Source organism: Myotis davidii, unplaced genomic scaffold (assembly GCF_000327345.1).
Source record: "Myotis davidii unplaced genomic scaffold, ASM32734v1 scaffold44, whole genome shotgun sequence".
In the NCBI taxonomy this organism is placed as follows: Eukaryota; Metazoa; Chordata; class Mammalia; order Chiroptera; family Vespertilionidae; genus Myotis; species Myotis davidii.
The window spans coordinates 17,570,899-17,592,512 of NW_006299705.1; the positions used below are offsets into that span (position 1 = coordinate 17,570,899).

The 21,614-nt window shown below is 41.8% G+C and overlaps 1 protein-coding gene across 6 annotated transcripts in view; it reads left to right on the forward strand.

The window, feature by feature from the left end:
* CAST (calpastatin) overlaps nucleotides 1-21,614 on the forward strand; it is a 110,780-nt gene that overhangs the window by 25,867 nt on the left and 63,299 nt on the right. For 4 of the 6 annotated variants that reach the window (XM_006775549.2, XM_006775550.2, XM_006775551.2 and 1 more), the window contains exon 3: nucleotides 7,031-7,102. In XM_006775549.2, the coding sequence (XP_006775612.1) occupies nucleotides 7,031-7,102 (72 nt within the window). Of the gene's footprint in view, nucleotides 1-7,030; nucleotides 7,103-12,863; nucleotides 13,120-21,614 lie in introns of those variants that run through there. The other 2 variants (XM_006775554.2, XM_006775556.2) reach the window with 1 other exon arrangement.

A 21,614-nucleotide genomic window follows, 5' to 3' on the forward strand; every position in this document is an offset into this window, starting at 1 on the left:
CAAAATGTCAGAAAATGTGTATATCAGTTCTAAGCCAATTTATTACATGTGTGATTCGTGGGGGCAGTACTGCCATCAAGAGACTAGCCTTTTGAACATTGTATTTCCCTGCAAACAGAAAACAAGTTGTATTTTCCTGCTTCTATGCATGCCTTGTAATTTTTTATTAGATGCCAAACAGATGTACATTTTGTCTTGTTGGGTGCTTGTTTGTTGTTGCCTTAAGTTTTTGTGAGCTTTGTTCCAGGACACAGTTAGGTTACCTGAAAACAGTTTGATCCTGTGGGTTTGCTCTGAAGCTTTGTTCGGCTGGACCAGAGAGCCTGTGGAGGGGGACTGCCTTTCATCTGCATATCCCACCCAGTGACTCACTGCTGGGAACACATCCTGGCCTGGCCTGTGTGAGCCCCAGTGATTGTGCCTCTGCCCCAGACGCTGGCTCGCCTCGGTGTCTGGCGCGCTCTCTGCAGCTCTCCTGTCCCGTGTTCTCCCTGGGAGCCCCTGGAGGCCCCTGGCCTCATACCAGAGAGACCAGCAGCTTCTGCTGGTCCCCCCTTCACAGCCCTTCCAGTCGCCTGGGAGCTGCGAGCCACAGGCTGTGTCAGCCCTCCCCTCCCTTCTCCTTTCCCTCTTAGGGGCACTGTCCTGGGCGCCTGCTGTCCAGTATCTGAAAACCACTATTTCGTGTCATTGTCAGGGAATTTTTAGTTTAAGGTAGAAACACTCCTCACTTTTGAATCTAAATATCCTTACCTAAGAACGTCATTAACACAAAAGAGAACGAAACCTGTACTCTTAAAGGGGCTTGGAAATAGTCTGGAGTTGGGTTATTCAGTTTTTCTCAGCCGTAAGCCTTGTCGTTGACTTACTTTTTTGTCCCTATACTAACGAGTTTAGTGCTTTCCAGATACTCTGCTGAGGCTTAAATGTGCAACAAAAACTGTTGAACTCGCCTTGGCAGTATCCTGACCTGACACCTCTGTAATACCTCATATAGGCCCTTGCAACTTTCAGGAAACACACTGAGGTCATGCCCATTCCTGTAGATTGTAATGACTCTGAGTCACTCCTCTTCCTCCCCCACTCCCAGACCCATGTGACAGTGTTGGCACCTGGGGGCCCCATCCCAGCAAGGCCAGAGGGGCCGTCACCTTCTTTAAATTTTATTTCATACTTCTTAAAATTTACTTTTATTGATTTCTGAGAGGAAGGGAGAGGAAGAGAGAGATAGAAACATCAATGATGAGAGGGAATCATTGATTGACTGCTTCCTGCACACCCCCAACTGGGGACCAAGCCCTGTGCCCTTGACCTGAATTAAACCCGGAACCCTTCAGTCCGCAGACTAACACTCTATCCACTAAGCCAGGGGTTCTCAACCTGTGGATCTAGAGCAGGGGTGGGCCAACTTTTTGACTCGAGGATTTGTAACAATGAAAATACATCCTGCATATCAGATATTTACATTACGATTCATAACAGTAGCAAAATTACAGTTATGAAGTAGCCACGAAAATAATTTTATGGTTGGGGGTCACCACAACTTGAGGAACTATATTAAAGGGTCACGGCATTAGGAAGGTTGAGAACTACTGCACTAAGTTCACCTTTGACATCGACTGCAGAACAGCTGGGACCCGCTGACTGGCTCTGGCAGGCCCCCTTAGTGGGCAGGCCTTCCAGCGTGAACGCTGTGAATGGTCCCGGGCTCCCCATAGCTGGGATGTATTGAATGATTGTACATCTGTCTGTGGGTAGGTGCATCATATTTATATTTCCATGTGATCTCCAGAGCTCGCACAGGGCCAGGACAGGACATGCTCCCACTAGTCAGAATCGCTGGGTAGAGTATTCTGAAGGGTATCATCTCTGCACTGAAAAAAAGTTACTCCTAGTCTCAAAGCTGCTCTCATTCAACAAAGCTTAAGAGCCAACCTCAAAAGCATCAAATTGTTTCCAAGTAACTTAAGTGTGTCCCTTATTAGAATCATAGTTCTAAGGAAAAAATCACTTTTTTTTCCTATCCAGTGAAAAAACAATTACTTTTTTCTTGTTGATATAAATAATAAAATCTCATGGGAGATTCTCAGGACTCCGAATGCGTTAAAACTAGGCCCATGGGTGTCCCCCTGGGGAGATCAGTGTGTTTGATTGATGTCAAGGACCTTGGGCCTGTCTCTTTAGAGCAGTGGTTCTCAACCTTGGCTGCACATTAGAATCACCTGGGAATCTTTTTAAAATCCTGATTTCTGGGCCCCATCCTCCGGAAATTCTGTTTCTTTGTTACTAATGTTGTGGTCCCGCCCCATAACAAAGAAACAGACTTTCCGGAGGATGAGGCCCAGAAATCAGGATTTTAAAAAGATTCCCAGGTGATTCTAATGTGCAGCCAGGGTTGAGAACCACTGCTTTAGGGGAGGGATTTCCAACCTGTGCAACAGGCCTCAGGCCATCCCTCATCTCCTTTCATCCTCACAGTCTCCCTCGGAAGTGTGGGTAGGGCCATTCCATTTTTCCGATGAGAAAATTAACTTGTCCAAGGTTTCATAGCTGACTCTTGGTGGAGCCAGAATTCTTGCCACATACATCAAAAGACAGAACCATAGAGGATGCGGCACCTTTCTTTGCAGAGCCACCAAATCACAGCTGGCACGGAGCTTCACGCCCAGGGCCTTTCCTGAGGTTTTTTAGGAGATAGTCATTGAGCAGCTCTCTGTCTGCCTCTTGGTCCTTCATTGCGACTTTGCAAACAGCTTTTAAGACTTGAGTTCTGAGTCATTCAATAAAACTGTTTATTATGCACTACAACAAATACAAAAAAAGTCAAGTAATTCTTTTCATGCCTTCCTGCAACTGCACAGAGAATTGATCTAATCTGGACATTCTTTATTGAACGTCTCTGCTCCAGCATGAGGTGCCTCTTTGTGTGTCTCTTGGCTGTCAGACTCTGCCCACTTTTGGGGGTGAGGAAGGCGCCTTCCAGGAGCAGGTGTGGTTGCATAGTGCATGGAATCGGGGCCCGTGCACACTCAGGAGCCTGTGCCTGAGCAGGAGGGATTACTCATGCTCTCTGTAACTGGACCAGACTTGATGTCCTGCAGTGTGAGTCCAGTAGAGGCAAATCGGGCGAGGAGGGCACCTCTGTCCCTGTCAATCGGGAGGACTGAGGCCCTGTGACATGATGAACTGCTAGGAGGGCATGACTCAGCCAGGCCTGCGATTTGACATGTAGGGATCAGGGGCAGGCTGCTCCTGATAATTTCCTTTCTATAAAACTTAAACAGAGAAGGGCACACAAATTAGAAGGAAAATGATTGGTTGGCAAGGAAAAAGCTGCTCCATGGCCTTCAGTCTATAGATTTATGGAAAAATAATTTAACTCAAAATTTGAGTTATCATAGTATTGATATCCTCATTTAACATCTTGATCTCTTAAAGACTAGAGTTAATTTGTATGTTGGGACAAATGCAGAGTCATAGATAAATGAGCTTATTTTGAGCCTTCTGTGAGTAAATGAATTAGTTCTGTTTTATCTGAGGGTAGATCCAGCCCTAGTACTAGTTAGTGAATATGGTGTTGAACTCGACTCAGCAGTATCCGAGAGATGTGTGAGAGATGTGTCCAGGCCTGAGTGGGCTGTCTGAGGGCCAATGATGATGGTGAGGAGCTGGGGGGTGAGGGTGAGGAAGACACCTGTCAAACTAAGCAGGAGGTGACTGGAAGCCAGAGGACTTTGAGAACTTTTCACGTGGAGGCCAGGGAGGACTCATGAGGGCTAGATGGCACCCAGAAAAGATCAGGAAGCAGGCCAATGCTGGAAGAAACTGGTGATCTCAAACACACCTGACTGTGGGGCCATCCTAAGCCTCTGTCACTCAGTTCAAATATCTTGATCCAGCATCCTGTTTCGTCTCATACCACATGCCTATGCCCGCCTTGCTTCACCTGCACTAACTTCTTTCTGTTCCTCAGACTTGCCAAGCTCATTCCCTTCAGGGCCTGTGTGCATGCTGCTCTGTCCCCCTAGAATGCCTCCCCTCCCCCACCCCATATTTACATGATTGGTTTATTTGCAGTCAGGTCTCAGTCAAACATCACTTTTGTCTATCCCGTCGGAAGCAGCCCTCAGCCAGTCACCCTGTTTTAGTGTCATTACCCTGTTTTAGTGTCTTTATTCACTGAAATCATTTTGGTTTTTGTTGGCTTAGTTAGAGTCCTCTGACTGTACTGTAAGCACTGTAAGAATAGGACTTTTTTTCTGTTTAAATGATCATTACATCTCTACTGCCTAGAATAGGACCAGGGTTCAATAAATGTCTGTCCAATGATCAAATGAATGAAAGAATGAATGAGTAAAGTCAGACACAATTGGAGAAAGAGAACCAAGTCTTATATATCAGCCGAACCATCTATAGTTAAATGATTGTCACTAATCTGAGAATAAAGAATCTGTGATTTGGTATTTGTATATATTTCTAAGCTTTTCTATTATCTTTTAAGTGCTTGACATTGACTAAGGGCTTAATAAATATTTGTTAGATAAAAATTTCATGAAAGATTTTTTTTTTACGAATTCTGTCCTTGTTTCAGCTGAATTGAATTGGTCCTTTGTAAACCAGGTAGTCCAGGTGGCTCGGAGGACAAGGGCAGCTTCGAGGGACAGGCCATACCCATAGGAAAGCTGAGAGGTCCTCAGCTTTTGAATCATCTTTTGAGTTAGAAGACCTTGAACTTATTAGTAAATCAATATTTTAAGAGTACACTTTGATTTGATGTACAGGTAAAATAAAAATCAGCATGTGTCTAAATAGTTACTGCTTTTAACTTAATAGTTCTACAACTCAGACAAAGGCAAGTTTTTGAATTCTTGTGTGTGGCAGTGGAATTCGTTTACAGATGAGCCAGGGTTTGGAATGTGGGCCTGGACGTGATGAATGGGAGCGCTAGTTAGCACAGCACCGGAACGTGACCTTCCTTGGTTGTAGCTGAGACCACACACCAATAGCTGGAGTGTGGGGCAGCTGGGGAGCACCGGATAATGGCGTGACCTCTCTGGACAGAAGTCTCCTCCCTGCAAAATGAGGAGGTTGAAAGGGCAACAAGGTTAAGATGAGCAACCCCATTGCTGTGGTCTTGTCTTTATTTCTTAGGCCTGGTCCCTTACTCTGAATCCGAGTATACACAGTGCTTATCAGAGCTGTTTGTTAGGACACTTTATATTTTTAAAAGAGCCTTGTGATATGGATAAAATTTAGGCCATCCCCTCCTTTCACCACCCCTATATCATACCTGCATTGCTAGCTTTTTAGCAGCCTCTGTTATTTCCATCAGTTTACCTGGGATTTTTCTTCCCTTGGTTGATGGTAGTGCGTGTGTGCTTTGGAGAGACCGTTTAGTCTACAGGTGGTGCCTGGGAGCCTGGGGCTCCTGCAAGTGCCTCTGAGGCCCTTTTGATACCCATTTTATAAAATGTGTCCACCTTTCCGTTTCGGTGACCGATCTTCCTGAACTCTGAGAATGGTCAGCCACTGGGTACATAGAGATTATACTTTGAGGACAGGAAGCTAAGGTTTGGCTTTTCTTCCTGCTAAGGCAACGTTTACCCTGAAGGAAAACGAGGCTTCTACTCAAGCTTCCGTGGCAGGCATTTCAAAAATATGAAGCAAAGCAAATTTTGCTAACTAGTCTCACTGAATGTTAAACAATTAAACCAAAATTTTCTCAATTATGTATTTTTTAATTTTTTGCTGCATAGATATACAACTCTTTAATATGTATTCTGTGTAAAGAGTCCATTATTCATATTTTATAGATGGAGCCTAATCTCACCATTTTATTTGATAAAACTTTATAGTTTATATGCTTGCTTCTTTGAAATATACATGTTAATGAGAAATATAAGCTATCAAGGCCTTGTTCAGAAAGTAACTGTGTATTTTACATTTCTCCTCCTCCCCCATTCATTGTCCTTTTATCAGTTGAATAGTTACAGTTATATAAGAAAATACAAAGAAGCACAATGAAGAATATTTTTAAAAATCAGTCTTAACACTACCATCAGAAGATAAGCCATATGAACTGCAGAATAATACTCTACCTGCTATCTTATAGTCTGAATTTCTTTATATAAAATATGAATATTTTCTTTTAATGAAAGGTTCTTCTCAATATGAGTTTTAATAATGGCTTAGTTCATCCTGTAGATGTCCATAGCATAACCCCCGATTGCAGGAGGCAGGATAAGGAGATAAGAAGGGATCTGAAGCAGACATCCTCCTTTTTACTGGCTGTGACCATGGCCACATTTTGTACCCATTCAATTCCTCAGTCCCCTCTTCCATAAAATGGGGTAACAGTAGTCCCAGCATTATATCCAGTAATGTAAGGATGAAATAAGTTACTACATGCTTAGAGCACTTACAATAATACTCTCAGATAGTAATAGAATATATTATTATAATGGAATATATAATTCCATTATTCTAATAGAATAATTACCTGGCACATGGTAAGTACACAATAAGCATTCATTATTACTTATATTGTTTTCAATTTTTTGATGTAAGACTACTGTGATAAGTGTCTTGGAAGAAAGAAGGCCTTTGCTCTATTATTTCCCAACGATAAATTTTTAGAAGTAGAATTTCCTCTTTGCTACTTTCCCTAAGTCACCTGCTTAGAGGGTGGCTGTACTATGTTCTCTCGCTAGCACTGTAGGGAGGAGGCCACTGCTCCTGAGTTTCTGGAAGCGCACTGTGGTGGAGACAGCAATGGCCTATGGGAGGATTTTCCTGTTCCCCAAAAGCACTGAATATTGACCAGCTGGGATTTACTCAACTTACTCTTTCTTTTCAATATTGATGTAGTCTTCAGGCAAAGGTATAAAAAATTACATGATGTAATTTTTTTGTTAGCATGTGATAGTCTGATTTTTGCTTGAGAGGATATTTGTGTTGGTATGAAAATTTGCACTTGACTACATTGTTAAGATGTTTTCCCCCAATGAAACAAATATTTTCTATTTTCAAGAAAAAAGCCACAAGCCATGAGAGCAGTCAGCCCTCCAGAACCCATGCTGGTGGAAGAGCCCCGGCCACCACGGTCAGTCATTTCCTAATAATTTTATTGATAAAACCATGAGGGGACCTTACGCTAGGGTATACCATTAGTAGGTGGGGCTTACAGTGTCCTATATCACCGAAAGGTTTTCAACAATGTATCGTTTGTGAATTGGGGGCGGGAATGCAATTTCTTAATGATTGGATTTAAAACCTAGTAAAACCATTTATATTGTAATTTTTACTGCCATTGTTTAATGTGTACAATGTATATTATTTTCATAAATATCTCTAATAATATTGGACTTTGTGCATACTATGAGTAGAAATATAGTCCTCCCACTTCTTTAGAAAATAATTCAAATTGTCTCACTCTGAGCATTAACCACACAAGGCTCTCTGCTACGTGTGCTATATAATTATCTTATGTAATCCCACATAACCTTACAATTATTATTCGTTTTTACCTGAGGAGACCAGGGCTCAGAGAGGTTAAGTAACCTTGACAAGGTCACAGAGCCAGTAAGATGGAGTTAGAGTCTGAGCCCAGGTTTCCTGTTCACACAGATCCTGGATGTGCTGGGCCTCATAAAATCTGATTGAGTACTTTTTGGTAATGTAACATTTCAAAGCTTTGCAATTTATAAAAATCACTGAAACATCACCTTTCAAGACAAGAAACTGCAATTTTAGCTAGTAGTTAATAATACGTAAAATAGTTACGTTCAGGCCACTTCTACTTGTCTTCTTCCAGTATGTTGCAAGGTTATCAAAAACCTTAACCTATTTCAAGTCTGTCTAAACAACTTTTAAAATAAGCATTTTTCCTTTAAACCTGGTGGCTCTCCTAAGGAGGTCTGCGGATTTTCTCATGTAGGTTTCTTGCTTGGTGAAGTTAATTTTTATTGCCTCCCAGAACCCTAGCTGCTTTCCAAGCCCCTAAAAGGTGCCAAAACCAAAACTCAGCTGAGAAATGAGAAGAGGTTGGGCACAGAGTTGAACACCAGGCTAACTAAAAACAATTTTTCCAGACATGTTGTCTTTTCTGGTATTAGGACCTTTATTTAACTTACTAGAGGCCCGGTGCATGGGGGGTGGTTCCTTCAGCCCATCCTGCACCCTCTCCAATCTGGGACCACCTTAGGGGATGTCCCCTCAGGGATCGGGTCTACACCGGCAGTCGGACATCCCCCTCACAATCCAGGTCCACTGGCTCCTAACTGCTCGCCTGCCTGCCTGATCGCCCCTAACTGACTCTGCCTCGGCCCCCGTACCTGGGACCCAGGCTGTCCTCCTTCTGGCTGGCTGCAGGCACCTGGGATCGCGGGCGGCTTCGCCTGGGTCCAGCTTTGTCAGGAAGGATGTCTGGAAGGTCATCTGGAAGATTCCAGTCTAATTAGTATATTGCCCTTTTATTAGTATAGATACTGAAGTTATGCCTCTAAAAATGAGAAGCCTCATTGGCAAAATGACAAGCCCGTGAGATCATTTATAAGTGGTTTCCAGAATTGTTAGTGCCTAAACTCTTGGAAGGTCTGTACATTGTGGAAAACCACACTCAGTTTTTCTTGAGCTTTGCCGTAAGAAGCAGTACCTTTCCCATAAGAAGCAGTACCTTCCCCATCTTTTATTTTCACACAGGAAATTATCATTTAATCATTCTGCAGTGGAATGGTTATAGAGAACTAGATGTCTCCCCCAAAGCCTGCTCTGCCTCAGGAAGCTGGTGAGGGTGGGAGCTGGGAGGTGGAGATATTTTAGCCACATGTTTTCCCATTTAATGGCAATCTTGACATTCTTTACTTGGCTTCTAAAACACCATCCTTCCCGACTCCATCCTTCTCTCTCCTGTTACTCTATCTCACCATGGTTTCCCGGCTCACTTTGCTTCACCAGTTTCCTGAATATTAGTTCTCCCTGGGTTTAATTCTTAACTCTTTCCTTTATCTTTAACTCTTACACAGATTGGAAGAAAAATAAATATATATATTATAAAATATACTTTCTTATTTCTTCTTTTGATCCAGATTGAAAGGGCTTTAACTCAGTATCATTATCACTTAAAAAAAAAATCATTCCTATGACTAATTTGGAAAAGCTGGGGGTAATAATAGCATTTGTGATCATTTGAAGCTTTTATTACACAAGTAATTTTCATAACACACAGACAAAAATAATATTTTCTCAGTACATTTTCAAAAGGCATGACAAAATAATAGATGTAATTGGCGGTGAGAATTAATCCTGGGGTTTTGTTTTTTTTATTTTGGACACATTCTACTTGAAAGTTAAAATAAACGATACATTTACAATTATTAAGAAAACCAAGTCTGTCTTTAATATTAAATACTTAATTTGAAGCTTATGTGTAAGCAATGTATTATAGAATAGTCACCATGTATTTCAGAACTGTTTAATAAGAATTCTTACAAAATGAGTAATTACATGCATGAATAATATCACTTATGCCGTGAAGTGCTGGTCTTGGAAGATCCAAAGCGTTTAAGTGGCATCGCAATTTCTAACTCAAAATAATTATTGTAAGATTTTTAGGGCTTAAAATTCAATTTTTTTTGAAAAATTAATAATGAAGACTAATGAGGCTACAGAAATTATTAGGCTCTAATTAAAGCCCATTGAAAACAGTTGTGATTCATCATGTCATTCAACTTTATTGCTGAAAGAGTTGTCAGGCAACTTCTGTCATAACCATCTCTCTGTTCAGGGGAGGAAACCAAAGTTGACCCTGCATTAGGAATCTCTCTGTAGAAGACCACAGCTGTTAAGAAGATGTATTAGTTAAGATTATTAATTCCAATTGGAACCCACTCGGACTAGTCCAAGCCAAAAAAAAAAAATTAAAGATAGCAGGTAGCTCCTAGAGCAGTGATGGCGAACCTATGACACGCGTCAAAGGTGATACGCAAACTCATTTTTTTGGTTGATTTTTCTTTGTTAAATGGCATTTAAATATATGAAATAAATATCAAAAATATAAATCTTTGTTTTACTATGGTTGCAAATACCAAAAAATTTCTATATGTGACACGGCACCAGAGTTAAGTTAGGGTTTTTCAAAATGCTGACACGCTGAGCTCAAAAGGTTCGCCATCACTGCCCTAGAGAAATCCAGAAATCTGTGGGAGCCTCTCCTGCTGCAGCGACAGCTCAGCACCTATCACATGTAGGACCAGATGCCAGAAATTCTGCCGCTGCCAATTTGGAAGACTGACAAGCCTTATCGTAACATAGATTTCCTGGTGGACAGTGCCATCCTCACACTGCTTAATTCCAAGCCCATTCTTCGTTGGCACATCCGATTGGCCAACACAAGTCACATGCCTCCACCTTGCTGCAGGGGAAGGGGTTGTGAGTATTCTGGATGGTACTTTGGGAAGGTGAAAATTGAGTAGGTGGGAAATTATCAGTATGTATGAGGGTTTGTAAATGTGTGTGGTCAGCTGCCAACTGACAGACACCCACCATGGAAGGGAGAACAAGGGAATTACCTAACTGAGCTGAAGGGAATCACAGATGATAGGTTGTTTAGTGACATTAGGGTTTTAAAACAGAAGAAGGTACAAACAGCTTTTCTCCAGCTGAAGGGGAGGAACGCTAATAAGCACCCATCAGAGAAATGCTTTGTGATTTTGGTCCTGGTTCTGCCATAAACAGCTGTGTTAAAGATGCGCACACAGCTCTCCATTCAGAGGCACTGGCTTGTCTCCTCTATCATCTGGTGAGGGGCTGGCTGCACCCTCTGTGTGCTGTGCGAGGTATTCCGGCCTTCAGTGTCAGCCTCACCCACAGTGCCTTGGGCTACCTGTAGTTAGTGAGATGACTGTGTGTTAACCGGCAAGCATTTTTATTTTAATAATGGTGCATGTATTTTTTTAATATATTTCTTTATTGATTTCAGAGAGAAAGGGAGAAGGAGAGAGAGATAGAAACATCAATGATGAGAGAGTGTGCCTCCTGCACAGCCCCTACTGGGGATCGAGCCCGCAACCCAGGCATGTGCCCTTGGCCGGAATCGAACCTGGGACCCATCGGTCCGCAGGCTGACGCTCTATCCACTGAGCCAAGCCGGCTAGGGCATGGTGCATGTATTTTAATATGCTCTAAAGAAGTAAACTAGAACTTCAAACTCATGATCCCATGACTAGTTTTGCTTAAGACAAAGCTAAAGGAAAAGTTAAAAAGTAAATCTATTTTTTAATATTAAATAAATTAAGTATACTAATTACAGATTAAAAATATATATTACAGATAATATACATATAACATGAGTTTAAGAAACAATACCCAGAGCAGTAATTTTCATATTTTAATGGGCATATTGAATCAGGGGGAGGGGTTATTAAAATGATTCTGACTCAGAAAGTCTGGGGTGAAGCCAAGCTTCAGCTTTTCTAACAAGCTTTGGTTGATGCTGAGGTTTCTGGTCTGGTAGCCACACTGTGAGGAGCAAGGATGCTGAATTGTGCTGAAAGGGGGTAGTTTGGAGTACCTGCGCCTTAGATTATCTCAACGTTGATTGGAGAATCGGGTGAAAACACAGATTCTCAGGTCCCAAGCCAGGAGATTCTGATTTACCAGGGTGGGGTAAGGCCCAGGATTTTACAGATGCAATAGGTGCCCTCAGGTGTTTCAGATGCAGATGCTGTGAGGACCACACTGGGAGAAAGGATGAGCTTGGCGACTGGATAGCCACAGGATACCATGGTGCACTAAGGCCCTTCTTCATCTCTTAGGAAAGGAGCCACTTTCTTCCTGTCTTGCAAGATATGAGTCTTTATTACATAAAGTGTAATTGCTTATCTATACTCTTCAGGAGCACATAAACACTCGTTTATTGTGGGAGATATGCTGCCTAACATGGGACTATGGAACCCAGAGTTCATTGAACTCTACTGGGGTGTGGCCCAAATAAGTCACCCTGTGCTGGTTTGTCACAAGAGAAATAAATATCAGTAAAACCTAGATGAGCTGAGGTTTAGTTTAAAAGAACAGGAGAAAGAAAACACATTAAATAAAACAGGAATTTTTAATCTATATTTTGATTTAAAAAATTGCAAGGATAGGGTCTTCTGCTCAAGGGATTATAGAATATTAGGGTTGGAAGGGCTCTTACTTCAGCTTTATTTAACAGAAGTAAGTGAAAAATGAAAATAAACAGGTGGCTGTGAGGAACACCTCGTAGAAGCAGCCAGAGGGACCCCAGCTGCTCTGACTCCTGGGGGATGGGTGGATGGGTGGATGGGGGTACAAAACTGTGCAGAAGGCTCCCCATCTGTGTAATGCCAGCGGGCCGTCACCTCTGCCGTGGCTGCTCACCTGTCACGAGGTGGGTCTGAGGTGTCCGCTCCTCCACCACTGACCACCGCCACCTCCTCCGCTCACACCCCAAGCTGAGTGTCCGCAGTCTTCATCGTCATTGGTTTATGGGGTTGGGAAAAGTTGGCTTTCCATATGTCTTTTAAAATTTCATAGCTCTTTTCTCTGACCCCATCATTCATTCTGTATTTATTCATTTACTTTTTTTCAACAGATTAAAATCCATTCTTTATTTTGAAAAATTTAGTCACAATTTTTAGCAAAATCCCGCCTCTGTTAAACTGCTCTTTAAAAAAAATCCATTATGCAATTGGAAATGTAATTTCTAATCCCTGGTGGTGGTCATGATTAATTTGCTTTATAGGTTAAAAAGAGAGATGGGGGTGGGGCGTGTACTTGCATAGAGCACCCACAAAGAGCACCCACTGCTGCTCCCCTATGTTGGTAGAATCCAAGGGTGACAGCCTGGGAGCGGCAGACTGTCAGCCTGCAGAGCGGCCTGAATCACAGGCCCGGTCACTCAGTGAGCCGGCCTCCGGGAAGCCACCCCGTGACGGGCTGCTGAGGGAGGAGGGCGGGGCGCAGCCTGCGTCGTTTCCCAGGACCGCCCCGGAGCTCCTTGCAGGCTCAGAGCTAAACTGGAACCGCGGGGCGAGCCCAACCAAGAATGCAAACACCCTGAAACCCCAGCGGAAGTGTCTGGGCCCGGGAGCTGCACGCAGAGTGAGTACTGATTCCTGCCGCTTCCCTCCGAGGCTGCGTCTGCTTCCCGGGCAGCCCAGCCGCCACCTTCGCTGGGGCGGGCCGCGCGCCCCAGCCTCAGACCCAGTCGCTGGCTTCCCCGGGCTGGGACATGCGCTCTTCTCCCTCGTCTCTTTCCGAATGGGTTCTAAGTTAACGTGTGCTACTTGTCGATCCTTGTTGACAGCTGGTAACACTGTTTGTTTGTTGCTGGGTGGTGACCAGACTGGGCAGGGTTATAAATCCAGAGTTCTGTGTGACCCAGGAGTAATGCTGAAGGAATTAAAACAGCAGCTGCGTCTGTGTGGCTTGGCACTTTCATCTCTGGGGGGTTGGCCCTCGCCTTCCCCCGGCCCTGCCCCACCGCGGAGTGACCTCAGTTTTAGAGAATGAGTTCACTCCCTGTAACCTCTCCATGTACCTGATACATGCTGGGTGTGGCGTGGCCGATGTTGCAACATGTTTGTTTCCGTGATCAAAACCTGAGACCCAGATCGGGTACCATCCCTGAGGGGTGTTTTGTATCTCTCTTTCAAGAATGAGAAGTGTTTTTATTAGAGATTTAACAATCTCTTTTGTACACTTAGGGTCCCAGCGTTCCTCAGTTACAAATGCCCAGGAGGCATCCCCCTCCCCCATCCTATAGCTGGGGAAAATGAAGCAGAGAGTGTAGGAAGCTCCCCTCAGGGGCGGGACCTGGGCACCCACCTATGCATCAGCTGGCAGTGCGCTTAGTCAGCAGCCCTGGAGCGTTTGCTGTATGAGCGCTTTCCAGAGAGAAAACCCCGCATTGCAGGGAACATCAGCAAGGAGTGGCCTCCGCAGGTCCAGGGGAAAGTTTGTTTTCTGATGACCAACTACAGAGTGCCTCTTCCAGATGTTTTGTTTGTGGGCGCTGAATTCAACTTTTACACACTGGTTTCTCAGTATCTAAAAGGATATTTGTTGCTGGGAATGTAGCGGGGCAGGAGTGCTGTCTGGGTTCTAGGAGACAGTGGAGTGACATTTCCCCTGGCTGGTGTGGCTCAGTTGGTTGGGAGTCACCCTGTGTAAAGGTTCCTGGGTCCAGTCAGTGCACATACCAGGGTTGCAGCTCAATCCCAGGTTGGGGGCGTGCAGGAGGCAGCGGATGGATATTTCACGGACACATTAATGTTTCTATCTCCCTCTCCTTTCCTCTCTCTCTAAAAGTCAATAAAACTTTTTTTTAATAGTGCCATTTAACATAATCATGCCGAGTTAGGAAAGGCCACATCTACTGACTGATGGAGAAGGGGTGGGTGGCCAGTCTCAATGAGGATGTAGCGGCAATCTGTGTGTGTGCAGCAAGGACTAAATGTCTGTTATAAACCCGTGAGCGTTGCCGACTGCACAGCAGTGTTTAGGAAGCAGCACATTGAAATTTAAATGTTGGCTTTGGCTCAGTTCAAATGCGTTGAGAGAGGTTCCCCAATGCACTAGAGAAGTGGTTCTCAACCTTCCTAATGCCGGGACCCTTTAATACAGTTCCTCATGTTGTGGTGACCCCAACCATAAAATTATTTTCGTTGCTACTTCATAACTAATTTTGCGACTGTTATGAATTGTAATGTAAATATCTGATATGCAGGATGTATTTTCATTGTTATAAATTGAACATAATTAAAGCATAGTGATTAATCACAAAACAATATGTAATTATATATGTGTTTTCCGATGGTCTTAGGCGGCCCCTGTAAAAGGGTTGTTATACCTCCAAAGGGGTCTCGACCCACAGGTTGAGAACCGCTTCACCAGAGGAATTGGTTACATAGTATTAGTGGTGAGTTCAGTTCCTTGGTTGTTCTCTGAGATGGCTGAGTATAATTCCTCTCCAACAATGAAAATTTAAAAGCTATCACATAAAATAGTTTGAAAGAATGATATGATACCGAGAGCAAGAGAGGGAGGAACGGAGACAGGCAAGGAGGTAGGGAGGAGGAGGGAGAGAGAGAGAAGCAAGAGAAAGCCATTAGGAAAACATGAAGAATTAATTTAAACTAATTTCTTAAAATCAGCCAAGTTTTGTGTTCCTATTCATTATTTATAATAAGTTATCTTTTTTATCTCTACACAAATCTTTATAGCTGTTTTATTAATAATCGCCACAGCCAAGTGACCATCAACTAATACAATTGGATCAACATCCATACAATGGAATACTACCCTTGAATAAAAAGAAACTATTAATACATTCAAAACATGTACAAAATTTAAAAATCAGATAGCAAAGACTAAAAACTGTAAGACTCCATTTACTAGTACTTGACTTTCTGGGGAAGGAAAAAACCATTGAGACAGAAATCAGATCAGTGATATTAGAGGTCGAGGGTGAGGGTAGGAGACTGAGAGAGTTATAAGGGGAATTTGGGGAGTTATGGTAGTGGTTACACCATTAGTTACATTTGTCAAAAGGGTATCTTTTTAAAAAATCTACATTTTCTGATTGTTTCTAGTACCTACAAATATAGCTGACTTTTGTGTATTTATCTTAGATCCAGCACACTTGCTGAACTTTGCTACTAGTGTTAGTGATTCCTATGTAGACAAGTATATAATTTGTGAATTATAAGAATGGTATTACTTCCTTTTAATTTCTGCTATTTTTATTTGTTCTTATTTAATTATGGTGGCTAAACTCTTTAATAAAATGCAATCCCTGAACTAAATAAGAATGTTTCTAAGATTTTTACCATTAATTATGCTATTTGCTCTATATTTTTAGAATATACTATCAGTTCATAATGCTTTCTTATATTCATAGTTTGCTCTGAATTTATAAGTGGGTATTGAATTTTTTTAGTTTTATTTTTCAGTTACACTTTACATTCAATATTATTTTGTATTAGTTTCAGGTGTACAGCACAATGGTTAGACAATTATATACTTTACAAAGTGGTCCCCGATATTTCAAGTACCCACCTGGCACCATACATAGTTACTACAATATTATTGACTATATTCCATATGCTGCACCTTACATCCCCATAACTATATTTGTGGCTATCAATTGTAGTTCTTAATCTCTTCACTTTTTTCACCCAACCCCACAATCCCCTCCCCTCTGATAACCATCACTGTTCTTTGTATCTATAAGTCTGTTTCTGTTCTGTTTATTTTGCTCTTTAGATTCCACATATAAATGAAATCGTATGGTATTTGTCTTTCTCTGACTTATTTCACTTGGCATACTGCCCTCTAGGTCCATCAATGCCATCACAAATTGTACGATTTTGTTCTTTTTTATCACCAAGTTATATTCCATTATGTATATGTACCACCATATTTTTAGCCACTTGTCTATTGATGGGCACTTGGATTGCTTTAATTTCTTGGTTATTGTAAATAATGCTGTACTGAACATAGATAGGTGTGCATATATACTTTCAAATTTGTGTTTTGGGTTTCATTGGATATATACCCAGAAATGGAATTGCTGGGTCAAGAAACAATTCTCTTTTTAATTTTTTGAGGGCCCTCCGTACTGTTTTCCACAGTGGCTGCACCAATTTGCATTCGCACCAACAGTGCATGAGAGTTCCTTTTCCTTCACATCCTAGCTAACACTTGTTTGTTGATTTATTGGTGTGATAACCATTCTGACAGGTGTGAGATGGTATCTCCTTGTGGTTTCATTTGTATTTCTCTTATGACTAGTGACTTTGAGCATCTTTTCCTGTGTCTATTGGCCATTTGTATGCCCTCTTTGAAGAAGTGTCTATTCAGAAGTGTCTATTGCCCACTTTTTAATTGGAATGTTTGGGGTTTATTTTAATGTTGAGTTGTATAGTTGGACTATACAGAGCTTATCTGTAAGTAGTCTTCACCTGGCCTTGGCAGTGCACTGAAATCTTGGTGAGAATTCAAGCTATCTACAGGGTCTTAGAATTCTGAATCATACTGAGGTTGCCCCATGAACTGGATTGCTTGATGTTCATGTCCCACATTTGGAGCCTAAGCAAGGATCTGACTACTCCCATTTCACTCAAAGTTTCCATAAGCCTTTTATATAATTCCATTACTATGTCTTGCCATCATCATGCCAACAATTTATCTAAAACAGTGCCTCACTGGCTTTTAGACATGCATCTTTTTGTAATATTTTATTTACAAAGGTGTATCAGTGTTCGAGGGCTTGGCCTACTGCAGAAAATTGAAACTGGTAGCCAGAATATTTTATCATCTAGGATTCTTAACCTCTCTCATATTTACTATCCCTTAGATTATCTCTTCATTTATTTAAATTTTTGTTAAATTTTATGCAGTATTTCTATGTATCTGGAACAGAAAAGGATTCTTCCATTAGCATTCATTCTAATTTCATTAGACCTGCATAATGTACTAAAATGTTTCACCCTCGCCAGTAGCTCAGTCAGTCAGTGTCATCATGATACGCCAAGGTTTAGGGTTCAATCCCCGGTCAGAGCACATGCACGAATCAACCAATGAAACCATACAGAAGTGAAACAACAAATCAATGTTTCTCTCTCTCTCAAATAAAAATGGGGAAAAAAAGAGATCAGTTTTTGAAAATGTCTGAAAGCCTTAAGGTGAGGAATGCATGGTCAGCTTTGTTACAAAGTCCACCACCCCCTATTCATACTAGCCTGATACACTCCTTCACATCACCCAACACATATTTTCATTTGTATTTTAGACCCCTGACCTACAAAAATAGGCAAATATTATCTTCTGAAAATTTAATCACTATTTCATTTGAAAATTGCACGGTTAAAAAAATCCTTGCAGATGAGCTGTATACTATTAAGTGTTTCTGTAATGGTACAAGATATCTGCCTATAAAATGGCAGCAATATTGGGATTGGTGATGTCTACAGCATACAGTTCCTTATAGTATAAAAAAAGGGGGTAAGCTACAGGCATAATCGCACGTATCAAGAGCCACTAAGCTTTAGGGCCATAAGACTGGAGAGGACAGGTATTCTTGAGGCACTACAGGAATATCTCTTCAGGGAACACCTGGGCTGGCAATATTAGCTCTGGCTGGAAAGTACTTTTGAAAAGTAATTTTTTTAATGTTTCCTAATATCTCTTGTGGTCTGGTTCCTTTCTTTTGACCAAATGAAAGCATGAAGAGACTGAGTTTGTCCCCTGGAGGAAAGTGCCAACAATAGGTGGTAGGACACAATAGTCATTTCCCTGACCCACTATAAAGCCATCTTTAAACTACCTACAGTCGTGATTCTTAATGTCAGGGAGTTTCAGAATCACCTAAGGCAGTGGTCGGCAAACTATGGCTCGGCAAACTGTGGCCGTGAGCCACATGCGGCTCTTTGGCCCCTTGAGCAAAGAGCCGCATGTGGCTTGCGAGCCACAGTTTGCCAACCACAGACCTAAGGGGCTTCTAGCTTATTGGGCTACAATCCTTCCTCCTCCTCCTGCCCTTTCCTCTTTGTAAGTTTCTAGTGTCCTCCACCCGCCCTCCCCACACACTGCCTGTGACTGCTCTGTTCCTGAGCCAAGAACCATTGTGCTAAGGTGTTAATGCTTGGCCAGTCACATTGCCCAATGGCATGACATAGCATACATTGCCAAATCAGTACGTACATTTTTATCATAAAATGTTTAAATATCTATTTCTGCACATTTTGCTTCTCGTTTCCATGATTAGAACTAATGATCATTTTTCCCTAGCAGTGTTATAAAACTAAACTATCTTCTATGTGATATCTTGCTATAACCTTGATGTTTAAGTCAATCAATTAATTGATCCTTAATAGTTTTGAATTTTGCCACATTGCTAAGAAACAATGTATCCCCTTACTGAATATTCAGAGATCAAAAAGGGAAGGTTAACCTCTTCTGGCTATTGAGTTTGAGCCTTTTCCTGGTTTTAAAATCTTTTGCAGTAATGGGTTCTCAATTACTCTCAATGTTTTGTTTTGTTTTGTTTTTTGGTAGACCAGGATTCCTAGCCCAGCAAATTAGAATTATTTTCTTCTCCAGTCCTTCTGACAATCATATTCTTATACCTCTTCACATGTTTCCAAAGATTGTATATGATGAACACTGATCTATATATTTGCAATTAAAATCTTGGCAAAATACACCAACTCATTTCCGGTTCAACCACTGGTAAACCATACCTTCTCTGTGTATGTATAACTTGCACACATTCTCCCATAGATCAATGAACTGAAGATTTGGTTACTATTCAAAATGGAAAGACAACCAATAAAACATAACAAAGGACATTCTACCTAGTTCTAATCATCTGGAAATAGTTCTGGAATGCTCTGAGAGAGGAGTTAGGTCCAGCTGCAGCTACGTAGTATGGATAAGCTCTCCAGTATCCAGATATTCGAAAATACATGGGAAGAAGAACAGGAAACCAACCATTTATTACTTCACTGAACAACTGTTGTGCTAAGTGATATACATGGGATTTCATTTAATCCTCTTCAGAGTTGAATATTTTGCAACTAGGTAAGTGGGCGATAGGGCAGTTTTATAAATGAGAGCACTAAGACCCTGAGAGATTAAATAACCTGTCCTGGCTCACAGAGCAACGTTCTATTTAATGCTGAAGCTCTTTTCAGTAGACTGGTCTTATCAAATCCTGCGCTCAGTAGTTTATGTCTCGGCAGGTTAAATAACTGAGAGAGGAATTTGTATCTAAATTCAAAAGGGCACCAGAAATCAATATTGTGCCCTCTATTGTTACGCTCAATGTCTTCATTCTGTTGAAATTCTCTGTGATGGATGAGGTGTGAAGGGGAGTATTGTACCCTGATTGGAATTAGCAGATAATAGTTTCATTGACAAAGTTTCTTTAGACATTTTAATAGGAGGTCGAGAAGGGATGAATTAGCCATCTTTGAATATGGTGAAATTTTTAAACAGCAGGATTAAAGATTACATAACTAAAAACTCCCTGTTGTGTAGGAATACAGAACTTTTGCTTCGGTGGAAGGATAAGCAGCAATGCTTAGATTTTACATCCATTTCAAATGAAGCCTACTTTAAAATAATTTCTTCTATTCCCCTACATTTTTATTCTTGGGGAAAGTGGAATGAAATGCAGTAGAAGGTGCTATTCTTATTCCCATTTTATAGATGAGGAAACTGAGGCACAAAGCAGTGAAGGAATTCGCTCAAGGTCACACAATGGGCAGCAGAACCGGAATCAAGCTCAAGTGGTCCGGCTTCACAGCCATTCTCCTAACGACTACAGAACACTACCCCTTTCGTATTTACAAAGGATTAAACTTGCTGTTGGTATACATTTGTGAATTTATTATTTTTATATGGTTTCCAGAATGAGGTTTTAGTTCATGCCACAGTTTTGTTTTGTTTTGATTATTTAAATGTCAGCTTGGACAGGGAGCCTTGTTACAATTCCTGCTATGATGCCTTGTTAAGAGCCTGCTTCACCGAGAAGCTGGCTGCAAGAATGCGCATGTGAGAGGCCCCTCTCTCAGCCGCCCCATGATCGGCTCCATCTCAGTGTTTCCTTGTGAGTTCCCACTTGCTTTCTCTTAGAGACATTTGAGTCTATCATCCCGGTAGAGATTAGGCTGGCAATTGGTTTGCTAACACAAGGACTGTAAGAGTGCGCATGCTCTCTCACTCTCCGTTCGGTTTATAGCTAAGAAATGAACTGGAATGCGCTGTGGAAGCCAAGCTGGAAGGCTCTGAGACAGTTGTTCAGGAGAGCTGGAACTTTTTACTCTTATGCAGCAATAATATCAGTAGCCACAGGTGCTCTAAGTGAGCTCATAATCTTTTAGAATTTGTACAAAACTTTGCTGCTACTGTCTCTGTATTGCCTGGAACCTAGGCCTCAGCAAGCCATGCATTTGAATCCAAAGAAAAGGCTGTAATGCAAAATAAGGTTGCCCTTTTTTCTTTAAGGAAGATAAACAACGTTAGTGTGTAAATTCTCAAAGCAGTGGTCGCCACAGAACTGCACTTCCACTCGGAGACTGAGGAAACGTTTGAGGCTGCTGCTATTCATAAGACAAAAATCACTCCTGTTTATGGACTTACCATGTGCCAGGCACCGAGCCAAACACTTCATAAGCACGCACTCCTTTCAGCCTCATGACCAGCTTATGACGTGGTATCATTTTTATACCCATTCAACCCAGATAAAAGCGCTGATTTGGAAGAGTGAAGCAGCTTCCCTGGAGTGACAGCTAAAATTAGACCCCAGGTCGGTGGAAGTCCAGAGGCCAAACTCTTGTCTTTCCAATTTGACCATGTATCATTGGCTACATTACTTAATAAGCTTCACATAATTACAGTATATAACATTAGAGATGCAGCACTCCAGAATTCTTAAGCCTGACAATTTACAGGTGAGGACACTGTTCCAGAGAGGTTAAGACTCAAAGGCCACATACCTTGCAAGGGCCTTCTTCATTGCTCATTATGGACCATCTATTATGCTGCAATGGCTTGACTCACAGGCGTAAGCAAATCCTAGCCGGACAAAC